The sequence below is a fragment of the Agelaius tricolor genome, unplaced genomic scaffold (assembly GCF_023055355.1).
Source record: "Agelaius tricolor isolate 1412-34295 unplaced genomic scaffold, bAgeTri1.0.p SCAF_2, whole genome shotgun sequence".
Lineage (NCBI taxonomy): Eukaryota > Metazoa > Chordata > Aves > Passeriformes > Icteridae > Agelaius > Agelaius tricolor.
In genome coordinates, this window is record NW_027269262.1 from 56559161 (window position 1) to 56576487 (window position 17327).

Consider the following 17327-nt stretch of genomic DNA (forward strand, 5'->3'; position numbering starts at 1 on the left):
AATATCAAAAATATTAATGTTTTATATTGCATATAACGATTGTCTCCATAGCTAACATATTGTTTTTAAGCTTCATCACTGTCGTGCTACAGTAAAACACCTAAGGTGATAAATTAATTCTGAATTGGACTAAACAACATCTAAGAGTTCTGTTTTAATATTCCAGACTTTTAAGACTAGGGAGGCATCACCGCTTTATTAAAATATGCCTGTTAGAAGTGATAACATTTCTGTAGGATAACTCATATTTGTAGCCCCTCCATCTAAAGTAGTCTATGAACTTTTCTTGTTATCTTTCCTGAACACCGTCAGTGTTCCAAGAAGACTCTTATTTTTTTCATGTTTCAAATTTTTCCACGCACTTCTTGCTTTTTGGTAAACATATTGTTGCTTTTTGAGATTAAATAGCTTTTCCTAGAAGAGTAATTCCTTGAGTAGTTGGCAAAAGAACAAAGTAACTAAAACAGACTTCAGATCAAAAGGAAATATCTCTTTCAAATCAGAAGAACATGTCTAGCTGATACTTTATTAGATCCTAATGTTTAGAATTTCATCTAGGAGTTTTTTTTGTTTGTTTTAAGGAAATCATTAAATGAAGTACCTGGAAATCTTTTAGGGAGAGTGAGAAGAGAGTATTTCGCTCTTGCCAGCCAGCCTAGTATAGTTTCTTCTCTGGTGCAGAAAGCTAGAGAAATGTACTTGATATATGTTTAATTTATTCTTTGCACATACCTGTGTTTATTTTATCTGCTTTTTTTACTATTTTTAAAGACTTTAGAAGATACAAGGTTTTTGTATGAAAACTCAGATTTTAGTCATTATGTCCACTGTATTTTCTTTCTCCATTTTGGAAGAGAATATGCATGCCCAATGTCATGCTCATCAAGAACTGATCAGACTGGTAGCTCAGAGTTCACAAGTTAAATCTGAAAATAATGACAGGGTAGTAGAGCTCATCTGATTTGAAGGAGTATTGTAGGAAGTTGAATAGATTAGTCTTTTGATAGATAATAGTCCTGTGTAGTATGTCTTAAGGATAGTGTCAGAGAAATCTGAACAGCAAGACTGCCTGCTACAATGGATAAGGTATCAGTACAGACACAGAAGAGGGACAGATTCTTTTTTCTTTCAAAAACCCAAACTGTCCCAGCCTTTTAAAAAACAGTTTATTTTATAAGAATGTGTTACATTTTTGCCAAGAATAAAGCTTGTAGAGGAAAAACCTGAACAATAGCACTTGACTTCTGTGAATACTCATTCCTGTGGAAGTACTACTCATCTGCAAATTCACGAAGATTTTTTCTGTATAATCCAGATTCTGTGTCAGTTTTTGAACAGGCTTGTTCAGATTTGCTAAATCCTTCCTCTGAAATTCTAAAGGGCTTTTCTATATCCTGGGCTATAAGACCCTAATCATCTTCTTATAGTAAAGATTTTGAGTAGCAACTCTTTGGGTATCCACTCTGTTCAGTTCTCTTTACTCCAGTTTATTCTCAAATTACAAATGCTCTGGTCTTAGTCATTGCTCTTTTTTTTTAGATGATTCTTTTTACCAATATTATTCTCACAGACATTGAAATTCTGGGACTGTGAGACTATGGGAACAATGCAAGGGTTTTATTATTTTTTTTCAAACCCACAAACTAGTCCCCAACTGTTATATTCAAACTTGCATTTTCAACCCAACTTTCTAAGACAACTGCTTATGTGTTCAACAGAATAACTCATGAAGTCACATGAAATAAAAGTCTTAGCTGTAGAGATTTAGTTTTGCAGCTGGTTTCTCAAAAGATTAGATTCATCCATTCATAAGTAGTATGTTTCCAAACCTCATTTCTTCAGGCCCAGTTAAAAAAAGCCAGTGAATATGCATTTTAAGCAATGTGTCAGTGCACATACTTATGTGAGCTTTCCCAGAGATTATGAAGGTGACTGTTCAAAGAGGAAGATGAGCATATATAGGCAGGAAGGTGAATAAACTATAAAGATTTAAGGTATGGAAAAAAGGAAAGACTCCATGAAGTCTATTGATCATTCAAGTCTGTTGTATGTAGAAAATTTGGCCTATTATAGAGATGATTTCAAGGAGACATCCTTATCCCAAAAGCAGAGTGGTTGAAATCTTCACAGATACCATTCACTTACTTCCCATTTACATGCCCAATTCCCACTAAATTAACTGTGAATTTTAGTGAAAATGAAATTGCTCCAGATTTTCATAATTATTAGACATCTAGTATTTATCAGTTTCATTGCAAGTTTGGTTCTGGACCAAAAAAACTTTCAACATGCTAGGATTTGTTTATTTCAGTCCATGAAGGTATGAGAAATGAGAACTTTATTGCTAGTGCTTGTATCTGATTTTTCCATAAATACTTCCTACTAAATACAGAGGCATTCTGAAATTCATAATTCATAATATCAACTGGATAAGAAAAGATGAGCTATAATACATAATATTTAATTATGAAGTCAAACACAAATGGCATAAATGAGATAAATTTGCTTCTATCAATTTGCAAAACAATGATCAGACACGCCAGGCTAAACTGATAAATACTCAAAACCAGACCCCTATTAAGTTTAACTAAAATATCATTTTGATTATTTTCATATTGCAGGTGGATATTTTCAAAATCAAATCTGTATACCTTGGCAAGTTGAATCAAGTTTGTGTTGGATTTAAAAGTCTAAGAAAAGGTTGGTAATTTTTTCGGCTAATATAAGATAATAATGATGTAGATTATTAGGTTCAGGTGACCCTAGTGCTTCAGAAATGTCTGAAATTTAACACCAAAGTGTTTTTAAAAAAATTAGAAAATATGAAATTGATTTCCATTTTCTGCTATTCATTACTTCTTTTGGATTATACATGTCAAGTATCCAGATACAGCTTGGTTTTACTAAAATCTGCAAGGGATTCCAAGGAAATGTTGTGACAATGTAAAATTATATATGAAATTGTTCTCCATTGAAGTTTCTATCTTTTTATAAGCACAGTGAACAAAGCTTTTGTTTTTCATGAAGTGGTATGCCATCATGCTTTTGAAACTTTTGTAAATTTCTTCTTCCTGTACATTTTTAGATGATGGATAAGTCAAAAAAAGGAGTTTATTTCAGGACTATATACTTCTGTGTAAAGATGAGAACATAGAATTGGTTCATTAGATTGAGAAGTTGAACACAGAAGAAAGGCTGTTCTGGCCTCACAGGTTCTTTCCTTCTAATCCATGCAAAATATTTTTTAAGGGATCCTGCATATGTGAGGTTGACTGGCAGATAAAAAGGCTTTATTGCTGCAGCATTTTTCCTCATCCTACTGCTGACTCCAAAGCAGCTATTGTAGCTAAAAAATTTGCTTATTTCTTGAAAATAAATACCAACAGCAAGGAGTATCATGAACTGGTATTTTATTCAATCCTTTGGCTACAATTTTGGCCCATTGTTTTTTAAAGACAACAGAATAGAGATTCTCCAGGTATTTTACTCCTGCAGGATAATGTTGATAATGGAAATGATTGTTACAGAGTATGATAACCTGAGTCTCTTGTTCTTTCTTCTTTTTTAAAAAAACCCAATATCACAAAATGACTCTGTAGGTTAAACTTGGACTCAGAAAAACAGGATGGGAGACTATTTGCTAGATGGTAACATTAAAATGAACACTCAAACTTTCATTCATTTCAACAAGACTGGGAGTGTAACCAAGTTTACCAAGGCTCAGAGATCTAATTCTACAAATGCCTTGTTTCCAAATAATCATGGTCTCAAAACAAGATAAAATTAGCTGAAATTTCTTCCTTGTTATATAGAATGGTATCTCTCCAGAAAGAAAGCTGTGGGTTGAGTGGATTTTCCGATAGCTAATGTCATAGAACTCCTGAACCTTTTTCCGTTAGGACATTGATAATATTATTTCCTATTGGGGTTTCTTGCGTCTAAAGACTTCATGCAGAAGCCTTTCCATACTTTGAGATGTAATAGATCATTACAGCAAATCTATCTCAATTTAATTTACATTTAATTTAACAAGATCTGTAAAAACATTTACTATTTTGGAGTGTAGTGGAACAGATAGAAACACATACACATAGCCAATATATTTTTGGAAGTTTTATTTCCTTAATAAGTCTGTCAAAAGAAAACCTTTTATTGATTTGATGAAGGTAGAAACTTATGACTGCATATACAGGATGTTTTGTTGCTTAAAAGGTATAAATTAATAATGTCCTGTTTATTTTCAATCAGATGGGTGGTTTTTGGAAAAAATTCTTATAAAAGAAGTCTTCTACCCTTTTTCTACACATGTTTTTTTCCACGATGGATGGATCAATAAACGCTCCAAGGAAGATTATGTAGAAGTTGCAATTCCGCTCAAAGGTAATACAAGCAGAAGTGTCCTTCATTTCCATGAATCACTCCTGCATGGCAAAGCAGTTCACAACTGGTATAAGGTTACATCACACAGTAGGAAGAACTTGGCATTGGGTACCCCAATGGTGAGGGGCTGGGCCTGGACCAAGGTGAATCATGCCTTTTGTGAACAATCATGCCTTTTGTGAAATTATGCCTGAGATGGAGAAATTTGAAATGGCAGTATTGAAAGATTCTCCTCTGGCAGGACATTTCCTCTCCTTGGAACAATACAAAGAGAAGAGGCATGGTCTCTGTGTGTGACATGGATCCATGAGGCCACTGGCCTGGTTTTCTACCCCCCCATGGGACTAACATGAGTAATGAGGGGTTTGTGGCTTTGTTGCTGAATTTCCTGCGCTACATCCGGCACTGCCAGGCAATACAATCTTTTGGTTTATACTACCTTATGACAGATATTGTTCTAAATATGGGTTTGCTTTTACTGCAGAGACATCTGTGACATCCCTTCCCATGGAAAATTTAGATGCAAAAAGTAGAGGACGATGGCAAACATGGGTGCACTGCACACAAGTACCAGAAGATGTTCCTAACATTCAAGTTGTTGCATTTGGAAGAAAAGGGAAATCCCCTGCACAGAAAGTTCAAAATCTGAGTGATACTCCCTTTTTGGTTGGTTTCTTTTCTACTTCATACAAGTCTTACTAAATAGTTTCAGTAAAATAAGAATTGTAGCCAATATATATGACTTTATGTGTACTGGTTGTTTGTCAGTGTTAATGTTTACACCTCTGTGTCTTAAATAAACACACCTTGGAGAACTTCTCACTTGTGGGCCAAAACATACCACTTAAGAAAACTCTCTTGAGGAAATGCCAAATATTATGTGAAAAACCTCATTAACTTTGAATTAAGTCAGGGGAAAAGAACTGGCCTTGAAAATACAGAATTCAGTTGTACATTTCCTTCTTTTTGTTGTGTTGGCCTATGCTCTGCAACCATATCCCTCAGTAAAAAATAGACATAATTTATGATACAAATGTGAGTCTGAATTGCACTCTTAATAGGACTTCCTCATCCTAACACTAACCTCATTAACCAATATTATTACCTGTTGTATTTATTGTTGTATTATATTGTTTTGGGTTTAAAGTATGCCAAGCAAACTGTTGCATATGACATATATTTTTTAACTATTTTTTAACAGTTTACCATTGGTGACATTGGAGAAATAACAAAAGTCTCCTTTGTGTTATGTGGTCCATCCTTGAGAAGAGGAATTAAACTCCACAAGGTATTCCAAATATAATATATGTAAACTTGCAAAAATTTTCAACAGAACAGTAAATAACTTTTGTTGAGATGCAGATGGTCTCAGTTACCTGGTATCTACAAATGACTGCCTACAGCTTGCAGACCTTTTTGTGGGTAGCTCAACCTTGTTTGCACCTGCTGAAGTGCATATTGCTATAGCTCTTCACTGGTGTGCAGACCCATTATGCACAGTTCATCCTGCTGATATTAGGAAATGTTAATTCCTGCATGGAAATACTGATGGTCTCCACACAGACCAACCTACCTGTGGAAGCCAATTAAGATAATATTCAGTATCTGTTCTTTTCAGTATGGCCATCAGTGGTCCTCAAACCTCTGATCGTAGTTTAATACATCTTTAAGAATTCTCATAAAAAGGAATGGAGAAAGGACTTAATGCTGTCAACCTTAAAATAGAATTAGAATTTAAAAGTATCTTTAATACTTAAACTTGAAGGTTAATTCAAGGAAAAATTGTGTCAATGAGCTCTGCCTATAGGCAAGGGCAAAAAACCCCATTGTGGATTAACTCTGAATTAATCTGAAGTAATGATTTGAAGAATGAAGAATGATTTCCTGAACTGTGCCTCAGAGTCCCTTAACCCTGCTATGGATTTGAAAGATAAAGGTGATTCCTTAAATGCATAAAGATTCCAGAAACTGTTCTGATGGGAAATGCTAAAGACAGCTGCATTCTAGACTTAAATGTGTATGGGCTTGTGACACTCAAAGGAATGTTGAGTCTGAATTTATGAGCTCCTCTGGGGATAGAGGAGTTTATCTTACATTTTCTCCCCAAATGTGTTCTGTGTCAGTTAATATTGTACTCTCTGTTTAGGCTATAAAAATGGAAAGAATAGGTAAGCAAAGCTAATTTCTCATTTTAAATATGCATCTCCAGGCCATTTGATAAAGCATTCAAAAAATATTTTGAAACTACGTATCCATTATGTAATATAAGACTTCAGCCTCCAGATTGGTGGTTTAAAACACGGAGAAAATTCATAAATGTAATAGTTTGCTTTCTGCTTTCTTTTCCAAAACAGCCCTATGCAACTAGCTAAGTGATTTTTGTCTGTATTTTCAAATACTTCACAATTCATTTAATAATTGGTCTATTAGTAGCTATAAATTGTTACAATCTACAAGAAGTCAGTAAACTGCTATAGACCTAAGTAGTTTCTTGTATGCATGTGCAACCCACAGCACAAGCCACAATAATATCTATTGCTTTTGCTATTAATATGCTTATAATATCTAATACTAATTTATTAGTCTATTTATAAATTAGTTATTCAGGGAAGCATAATATAAAATGTAATAAGTTGGTCTCACTCTAGTAGGATTCTTACAGAGCAGAAAAAAATACAGATGTTGTATAGAAAAAGAAAAATTACAGGTAGATGTCAGGATGCTTACTATAGCTTACTAAGCTTACTATAAGCCAATGGTCAAACCCAGCCCCAACTAAATAAAATTACCTTATTTGGTTTCTTTTTAAGTGAAAGAAGTAATAGTCAAAGTTCCAGAAATTTCTCAGAAACACAGATGAAACTGCAAAAAGGGGATACAATCCCTACATTCTTTTTGTTACTCTGTCTTCTCTACTTTGATGTTTACAGGGTTCTTCCAAATACCAGGATTTTTCCTGTTATCTCCTACAGTTTTCTGCAAAATTCTGTAGTGAATTATATAACCTTAGCTAAAATTTATGTATTTTCTGTAACTTCTGAAGATTTATGTACTACAGAATGAGTAGCCATTTCTTGCTCAAAATAGTTTCTGGTCTTTCTTAAAATAGAATTCAAACCCATTTTTTTATGATTGTTTAGAATATAGAAACACTATATGATTTGAAGATTAAGTTCACACTTAAATGTAATCTTAGAACTAGTGAGAATTTGTCAGGTATATTTTATTTTAAGGCCAAAGTCTGCATAAATATACACACCTCATTTTTATGAGTCCAGTTTCTGCAGGCTGTCTGCCTGCATATGCAGGTAAACCTTAGTGCAGTTTTAAGACAGATAGGAGTTTGTGATATGTATTGATAATTGGGGTTGCACATATTGATGGAAGTTAGTGGGAAATATTTTTGTATAAGAAGAAGTTATACATTTAATATAAAAAATTTTGTTATTGCAAGTGCAAAAAATACCTATTTTTTGTAAACAATGGGCTGCAATTTTAGTGGAATTTAACACTACCTAAATAAATATACTTTTTATTCAAGTAATTAATGGTTTAAGTCTGGAAATGGTTTGGGGATATTGTTTACTTTCATCTGGAAGCCCTGTGACTGATCTTGTAAATCACTAGACAGAATGAATAAGCAGTAATGGAAAATATTAAGTCATTGCATTTCTAAGAACTCAAGGGCAACACAGTCTGACAAAATATTTGAGAGTGAAACTGTCAAATTCCCAATAATTTAGTTTATCTCATTCAATTATATAAATATTTATACATCTCAAAGCTTGCAGTTGAAATCTGTGTGAGGAAGCCTGTACTCAGGATTTCCAAGCACTTGTATGTTTATTCTGTATGATGAACACAAAGTTTTGCTGTTGCAGCTGCTGTCAGTACTGGAAAGAAGCGACCACAGTAATTTTGGGAATCCCTGCCTAAGAATTCCAATTACTTACTGTCCTGATGAAATTAAGTTTTTGTTTCTTTCTATTTCCTTTTGTTTCAAATGTCTTGGATATGCTATTTCTACAAAGAGACACAAAGAGATCCTAAAGACTGAAGAAACCATTTCTGCAAACTTGCAGTCATTGGTTATTTATGAAGTTCAATATTGCATGTAATAGTTACTACAAATGTTTCTGCATATACTTGACAGATTTTAACTCTGTATTTTATAACCTGACCTAGGATAGAGTACATGATCTGAGTTGATGTCCTGTAACCTGATTTCCATCCTGACCCTCTCAGCGGAGCTATGTGAGCTCCTAAGGCTGTGCTTCCTCCGCTGGTTTGGATGTTCTAAGTCCACACACTTGGAACCTAATTTCTTCACTCTCCAATAAATACTTAAAGCCAAGTAGAATGAAGCTGCACCTAAGCTTGCCCATTCTATTGAAATTCATTCTTCAAATAACTTATTTCCACAGGCAGCCCTGAAAGCCACTGGACACCTAATTTCTGCCAACTTGGAAAATCCTACCTGAGATATAGCAAGACTCATTTAAAAAAATAAAAAGTAGCAAAGCAAATGTTTTTGGAAAATGGGCATATACTATTAAGATGATGTAACTGTATTCATTCATTTGACACCCTGAAATTGCAAACACATACAGGTCAATTTAAGCTGAATCTCTCATTGGTTCTTTACAAATGGGTCCTATGCTTGTGTTGATATGCAATGAAGAATACACCTAAAAATAGCAGGCTGCAGAATTAGCAGCTTTTAGAAGCTGCTCTAACTGTTATGCAGAATCAGATAGCTGTTATAAAGTGTGTGCAGGAGGGAAAAAAGGAAAAAAAGTCAGTTTCTTTTGGGATGGAAATAGGAAATTAAATACTTCAAATAAATTAATTTCTTTCTCTGATTCTACCTGCAGCTTCAGCTGAAAGACCTGGACACTAAACAAGAGTTGAGCTTTCACACTGAAGCCTCATGTCTGTTTGGAGAAGATGGATCTGAGACTGTGACAGAGCTTGCTGCAGTCAGGCCAGACCAGCCACCTCTCAGGGGTATGCTATTGAAATAAAAAATAAATACATGAGCAAATGCATGCACAAATACAGAATTGTAAACTGCCTAATAGGATGAACACAAGGCACAAGATTGCAAAGTATTTTATATATATTAAAAAACCACTCAAAATTACTTTTAACTATTTGTTCAATAAACTTTGGGATGACAGAATCACTAGGTTGGAAGAGACCATCAAGATCATTGAGTCCAACCCATGCCCTAACACCTCAACTAAACCATGGCACCAAATGCCACATCCAACCTTTTTTTAAACGCATCCAGGGATGGTGACTCTACCACCTCCACAGGCAGACCATTCCAGTATTTTATCACTCCTTCTCTAAAAAACTTTTTCCTAATATACAACCTATATTTCCCTTGACCCAGCCTAAAACTGTGTCCTCTGGTTCTGTCAGTTGCTGCCTGGAGAAAGAGACCAACCCCACCTGACTACAGCCACCCTTCAGGGAGTTGTAGACAGTGACAAGGTCACCTCTGAGTCTCCTTTTCTCCAGGATAAACAACCCCAGCTCCCTCAGTCGTTCCTCACAGGGTTTGTGTCCCAAACCCCTCACCAGCTTTGTTGCCCTCCTCTGGACGTGCTCAAGCCTCTCAAAGTCCTTCCCAAACTGAGGGCCCAGAACTGGACACAGCACTCAAGGTGTGGCCTCACCGGTGCCAAGTACAGGGGGAGAGTGACCTCCCTGCTCCTGCTGGCCACACTGTTCCTGATGCAGGCCAGGATGCCCTTGGCCTTCTTGGCCACCAGGGCACACTGCTGGCTCGTGTTCAGTCAGCTCTTGACCAGTACCCCCAGGTCCCTTTCTGCCTGGGCACTGTCCAGCCACACCATGCCCAGCCTGTAGCACTGCAGGGGTTTGTTGTGGCCAAAATGCAGGATTCAGCATTTGGACTTGTTAAACTTCATCCTGTTAGACTCTGCCCATCCATCCAACCATTCCAGGTCTCTCTGGAGAGGCCTCCTATCCTCCAACAGATTGGCACATGCTTCCAGCTTAGTGTCATCTGCAAATTTACTGATGAAAGACTTGATCCCCTAATCCATGTTGTCAGTAAAAATACTGAACAGAACTGGCCCCAGCACAGACCCTGAGGGACACCCCTGGTGACAGGCCCCAGCTGGATGCAGCACTGTTCACCACCACTCTGGGCCCGGCCATCCAGTCAGTTCCTAACCCAGCCAAGAGTGCTCCTGTCCAAGCCATGGGCTGCCAGCTTTTCCAGAAGGATACTGTGGGAGACAGTGTCAAAGGTCTTGCTGAAGTCCAAATAGACAACATCCACAGCCTTTCCTGCATCCACCAGCTGGGTGACCTGGTCATAAAAAGAGACCAAGTTGGTCAAATATGACCAACCCCTCCTAAACCCATGCTGGCTGGATCTGATAACCTGGCCATCCTGCAAGTGCTGTATACAGGTATCAAGTTAAAGCACTTTCTTCTGTTTTAAAACAACTGACATGTATTGTTTTCACTAGAATAAGTACCAATTTGGAAGTCTGAAAAATGCACAGAGCCCAGTTAGTGTATTTGCATGTCAGTTTTCAGAAAATGATTGATTTACACTTAATGAGGGACTAATTGACAGATTAAAAAAAAGGCAGGTGCAAAGTTGTAATGGCATGAATCACAAAGAGAAAAATGCAGGGTTTTTTAGGTTTTCTTCAAGCCCTATTTCTGCCCCCGAAGCCATATTTCATTTCATCATTGTACTTAAAATATGATAACATCTTCCTTTGTTCAGATTACATTTTATGAAATATGTAGAAAAGAATTCTCATTCATTACACTGTGAACAGAAGTCTTAGTTAAAATATTTAAACCTTTTTGCATGTAATATCTAACTGGATGCTAGACTGCAAATGGAAATATATCTTAAGAGTCTGTTATAACATTTAATTCTTCACAGAGCCCATTAAAAATCCTCTGTCATGCTGCCTGAAGGAATATGTACTGTATAACTTATCAGACAAAAGTCATGGCAAGCCATCCTTTGTTGTGAAGAATAATAATGCGTATTTGTATAAATAGCTGAGCCATTTCTGCTGAACATATTAAATAATGTTGGCCATAATTCTCAAAATATGAGATTTAAACACAGTTCAGTTGATCCAGAACAAAAAGTGTCTTTCATCATCTATGTCTGTGTTTTTCCTTGGTAAAATGTTAGAGTTGGTAAATCCTAACTCAATTTAAGACCTATAATTCCTACAAGAACTCCTGGTTTTTTTACAAAGCACTATAAAATCAGTCTGAGTCTTTCGGGTGATTCCAGAATCCAGAAGTTGGGTATCTTCTCCTTTTGTAATGCAAGCATGGATTCTTGAATTGATTCATAAAAGACATTTCATTCCTAATGCTGTAGTGTGTGCTGTGAGATAGCTAGCAATCCATTTGAAACTCAGAAAATTGATGTCAATTCCTATAACTTAATTCCTTGGTCTTGAAATTAATCTTGTACCTAAAATGTATTGGTTTATAATGTTTGGTAATTAAATTGCTAATAATCTCATTTGGTAATGTCTTGTGTCACTGATTTTTCATGGCAGAAGTCCGTTACTTCATCAATGTACATACAGGAACACTTCCTGCATCAGGAACTGATGCAGATGTATTTATCACTGTATTTGGAGAGTGGGGAGATTCCTGCAAAAGGAGACTCAGGCACTCACATTTTGAAAGAGGGCAGGTTAGTACTCAGTCATTTTCCTTATATGTTTTTTTAATGTATTTAATTTTATTATTTTCTGATACCATACTTCTTTCCAATTATGAAATACCAGCATGGATGTTACACTCTGGTAATCTGTGAAAGGAATGTGCTGCTTGCTAAGTATAGGCATTTCACCTGAATTGAGATTCCAGTTTAGGAATAGTTTGAGTACAAATAAATCTAAAATCCACAAACTCTAGGTAAATGTTCTTAGAATCTGAAACTGCATCCAATGATAGATGAAATTCCATGGCTTAATTTTCACTTATTTGTGAAGTTAGTATAGAAATCTCAGGGCTACTTCCTGTGGCTGGTCATTTAATATATTTTTTTTTAATCCACCCAGATAGAGTTGAAAGAAAGATTTTAAACATGTTAGCTGCTATATGTTAATTAATCCATTTTTCTGTTAAATTGCAAACAGGTAAACCTGGTTGTAGACATAATTGTCTGCTCAAGATAAATCCTAGGAGAGATTTTCTGGTTAAGCTTTGCTTTTTACCATATTAATGATTATCTCTACACAGCATGTTCACCCATACCCTGAACTGAGAGCACTAGATCAATTCATCCTGCACAATGAAGCAGAATCCTCTGCATGTTTTCACACTGTTTCTTATGCTCTCTCATGCCTGAGATGCCATAACTTTCCTAGGCAACCTGTTCCACTGCTTTCCTAGCCTTGCACTTAACTCTTCCTTCACTAGATTCATGTCTTCTTGGGCTTTGAAAATTAGAAACCAGCCACATCATTTTGTTCCAGAATCATACTCTAGTCATTGATACTTTTTCTTTCATGAATTTGTATAAATTCTTCTAAAGACATGTGATAAGTGTCCATAGTCTCCTGTGTCAATGTAATTGTACTTGACCTTCTACCTGAGTAAAACTAAACTTTCACATACTACTTAAATCTCATTCCACGTTTTCTTTGGAAGACAGTGAATGTTTTCTTCCACATCACTTTCTCTTTGCTTCTCCCATGCTTTATAGACCTCTGCCTTCTGTGCACTTGTATTGCTGCATTGTTCTTTGCAAAGAAGAATGTCTCTTTAATCTTTCTACTTAGACTTTTCTATATGTTGTTCTGACTCTTCAATAATACTTCCTTTTTTTTAAGATGCCATCTTTTTTCAGAATCCTGCTGTCTTAGTCCAAACTGTGCTATAATGATACAGGAAGAGCTATGATGTTGATTATCTGGATAATATTATTAAAAACACAGGTTAATCCTTGGCATTTTTGAGGGCAAATGTTTATGGAAAACTAGAAGGGTTAATCAAAGGTGTAAAGGCACATGGTCAGTGTCATAATCTAGAAAAGAAGTCTAAAAAGAAATAATTCACATGGCATTTCATACTGGATGTTAATACAGAGTCAGTGATACAGCTGTTAGTAATAAAGAATTCACAGCCACTATGTTGAGCTGCAGAGTGCTGGGTGTCTTCCCAAGCAGATTCTTTGTTTTCAGGGAGCAGTTTTTATGCTGCAGACAATCAAAGTGTTCTTCAGTTTAGGTATTTTAGGTATTTTGTGTGTTCACGTTCTTCATTGTTTGATAGGTTCCTGGGAAAGGGTTGAGCGGTGGGATGGCAAAATGTTCTGACCATACTGAGCTATTTAAGGTAATAAATATTAAAGCTGGTGGCAGAGACTGCAGAAGAACCTCATACACAATGAATGGGTAATAAAATGGCAGATTAAATTCTTTGTAGCTAAATGAAAAGCAGTGGCTGTGAGGAGGAATAACCCTTTAAATTTGCATGCAAAATGATGGGCTCTGAAATATGAAAGTAGTAGGATATCATCTCAGTAGAAGCAAAACAAAAGGAAAACAGAACAAAAATGTTTAGAAACTATTAAAATAACCAAACAAAAACAAAACAAAAAATCCAGCCACTTAAGGCAGAAAACACAGTCATACCTCCAAAGATGTTTACTAGTGCAGATGCATAATAGATGCTGTGTTTTGTTGATTCATTTGTCTTAAAAAGTGCAAGAATGTCAAGTGATATGAAATATCTTCCACACAAAGAATAGTGAAGCAGACATGTATATTTATTCTGGAAAAGAGATTATGAGAGGAAAGGTGAGGGAGAAAAAAATATAAGATGGCATAGGGAAAATAAACATTTCTATTTCTTTGTGAAATACAAGAGCTCAAGAGCATTCAATGTAATGTGCAGGTGGCAGATTCAAAACAAAAGGAGGTGCCTTTTTGCTCAATGTGTAATTAATACATTTTACTTTCTGGCACAAGATGTTGCAGATGGTAAAGACATATTGGTGCAAAAAGCCATTGCACATTGTCATGGAAGACGACTTTCCACTGAGGCTGTTAAGTGCAAAGACGTAATCTCTGCTCAGTCAATCTCTGAACCACAAATTGCAAAAGGCTGAGAGACTTTATATTCAAGAAGCATCTCTGTGTATTTGCCCTGTTTTTCAACTCTTCCATAGAAATCTGTTAGTGGTAGCTGTTGGCAACACTATACGTGATGGACTAGATGGTTCTGCAATTTAAAGTAATACTACCAGTCTAACATTCCTTTTACATAGAAGTTCATCAATTAAAAAGTTGGAATGGGGTTTTAGTGAGAGTTTCTAAGACTAGAAGGTGAAAGGAAGGAATATAAAGGGCAAGCTGTCTTGAGAGACAAGATTATGTCAGCAATATCCTTGAAAAATGTGGAATGGACAGGCAAAGAAAACAAAGTTAAGGAAGCTTGAGATACAAAAAAAAGGATCTCTCTTGACTGATAATGAATATAAGGAAAAGCTAGGAAGACAGAAAATTTCAACCAAGTGTAAGAAAACAGATTAAAATGGGTTTGCAAAACAGTTTAAATAAAATCATTTTGGGTTTCATTAATTGTACATCCAGTAGTGTGTTTAATACAGTTCCAAACGTCTTTATACTGAAAGGAAAAAGAAACGTAATGACATCAACTAAAAGTACATTCTTACTAATGCTGAGGGAGTAGGCAATTTAATGTATTATTATGAGAATTCATTGATAACAATGGGTGATTATGACCACTGTTGTCTAATGAATGTTAATTATTATCACAAAGAATGAAACTAATGATAGGTCCCTTTTTCAATTAGAGTTAGCTGTGAAGGAACATGAGTGTTAGCAATACAGGATATTTCCTCTAAGTCAAAGGTCATGTAGACTGACAGGAAAATTATATTTGGCTTGGAACTACAAAGAATAAAATTAAAAAGCAATGAGTGCTCCCGAAAAGTTATTTGCAAGATGTTCCTCCCAGCTAGGTCTTATTTTGGGCTACATTTACTTACATGCAGGGGTATAACTTGCCATGGTAACTGTTTGAGGATATCGAGGATATAACAAGGTATGAATGCTGGAAGTCCTAAGGCTGTGCTAGGAATAATAACTTGGATGTTTTCTTTTTCTGATCACATTGTGGAGAATAGTCTGACACAGACAGGAGAATGGACGAGATGACATAATTCATTCTAAAAATCATCTCTTCCTTCATTGCTTTCTGGTCCTCATCCTTTTTCCTGCCTGGTGGCAAATTGGTTGGCAACAAATAAAAATTATAGCGTCTGTTTCTACTATCCATCTGGGGTTTTTTTAATGTCACCCACACACATGCCCATGTATCTACCCACCCACTTATATTATCTTGCACAGAACACATTCATTCTCTCACTCACATAATTTATTCATCCCAACATGCACTAGTGCAGCTGCCATTTAGCTTTTGTTTACTGGTAGCCGTAGCAATATTTAAACAGATGTCTATTTACATCCGAGGAGCACATCAATTCTTGCCTGTATGCGTGTACAGCCTTAGTTATAGTTTCTAATGTCAGTATCTTCCTTTGTTTGCATAGTCATCAACAGTATTTCTGTTCAGAGTTGAATAATACAGTATTTCCTATTTGAATAATAGGGTGTCTTAAAATGTAAAATACTTGAAAATGTTTTAAAATAAAATGCCTTATTCAAACAGAAATTTAAATTACCAGGTCTGTCCTGATTTTTGAAGAACTCCCTCTGTTTCCTTTTTGAGGGGTTAGTTGAACTTCAATTTTCATGAGCTGTAGGTTTTTTGATCAGAGGTTTGTTTCTATCCAAAACAAGGGGATGGTTTTTTGTAATAAAACCTGAACTGCAGTGATCATGATGAGGAAAAAATGTATATATTCAAGGATCCACATAGTTTCTGAACAGGTTCTCCAAATATGAGTGTCAGCCTGTGACATCTTTCCTTATTCTCCGAAAAAGATACTTCAGCATTGAAAGGAATTTGTCTTTCCAAACGCAAGCTCCTCAAAGACAGAAGAAAAGATATACGGTCTAATCAGTTTGCTATTCTTTTTGCCTCTTTCTTCTCAGGTTTGTGTCTCTGAAATGAGAGCAGTAGACCTTGGACAGTTAAGCAAAGTGCTTGTTGAGCACCATAATGTGGGTTATGGAGCTGGATGGTACCTTGACCAAGTTGTCATCCATGAATCAGGCAAGACTGAAGAACAATATGTATTTCTTTGCCAGCAATGGTTAGACAGTGGAGTTGGTGATGCACAGATGGAACGAACATTGAAACTTCTTGGAAAAGTCAGGAATGGAGTGTTGACAGGAAAGATTTATGGTAAGGTCCAAAATCCTCAAAACTCCTTCCAGCTTTCGTTTTAATTGTAATCCACAATATTTTTTTTGTTGTTGTTATTTTTAAGGCTAAAACCAAACTACAGAAACAGTATAGCTTGAATGTGAACTCCCTCTCCTACACCAGTTTTCTCTCCAAACGCTTTCCTGAGATGGTAAATGCAATTACAATGCTCAGGGAAGAGAAACTAGAGCATAAGGGAGATATTAAGTGACAGAGGCAACGAAGGTACTATGATTTTAGTTGAGGTTAGAAAAAAAGCTGAAGCAGAAAGAAGTAGGTTGTTCCATATGGCATTCAATGCAGAGCAGAAGGCTTCTGCAACAGTGATGAAATCACAAGAGATACAAAAACTCTTTTAGCAGAATGCGATTTTCCCTTATGTTCGTATATTTGCAGAAAGCATTTGCTTTTATTTGCAGTTTTCTTTTTTACTTATATCAATGGCACAAGTTCTTGCAAACAGTTAGTTGACCTGAAGTCAATATTCTATTCAGATTGTTTAATTAACAACCAAAATTCAGAAACAACTTAGACACTGAAAACAACACTGCTTTGCC

General features: G+C 35.9%; 1 protein-coding gene across 1 annotated transcript in view; it reads left to right on the forward strand.

Moving 5' to 3' along the window:
• RP1 (RP1 axonemal microtubule associated) overlaps positions 1-17327 on the forward strand; it is a 166073-nt gene that overhangs the window by 109722 nt on the left and 39024 nt on the right. Inside the window, exons 37-43 of the mRNA XM_071449139.1 lie at positions 2622-2700; positions 4249-4380; positions 4865-5046; positions 5582-5668; positions 9255-9387; positions 11961-12100; positions 16497-16749. Coding sequence (XP_071305240.1) covers positions 2622-2700; positions 4249-4380; positions 4865-5046; positions 5582-5668; positions 9255-9387; positions 11961-12100; positions 16497-16749 — 1006 coding nt within the window. The remainder of the gene's footprint in view (positions 1-2621; positions 2701-4248; positions 4381-4864; positions 5047-5581; positions 5669-9254; positions 9388-11960; positions 12101-16496; positions 16750-17327) is intronic.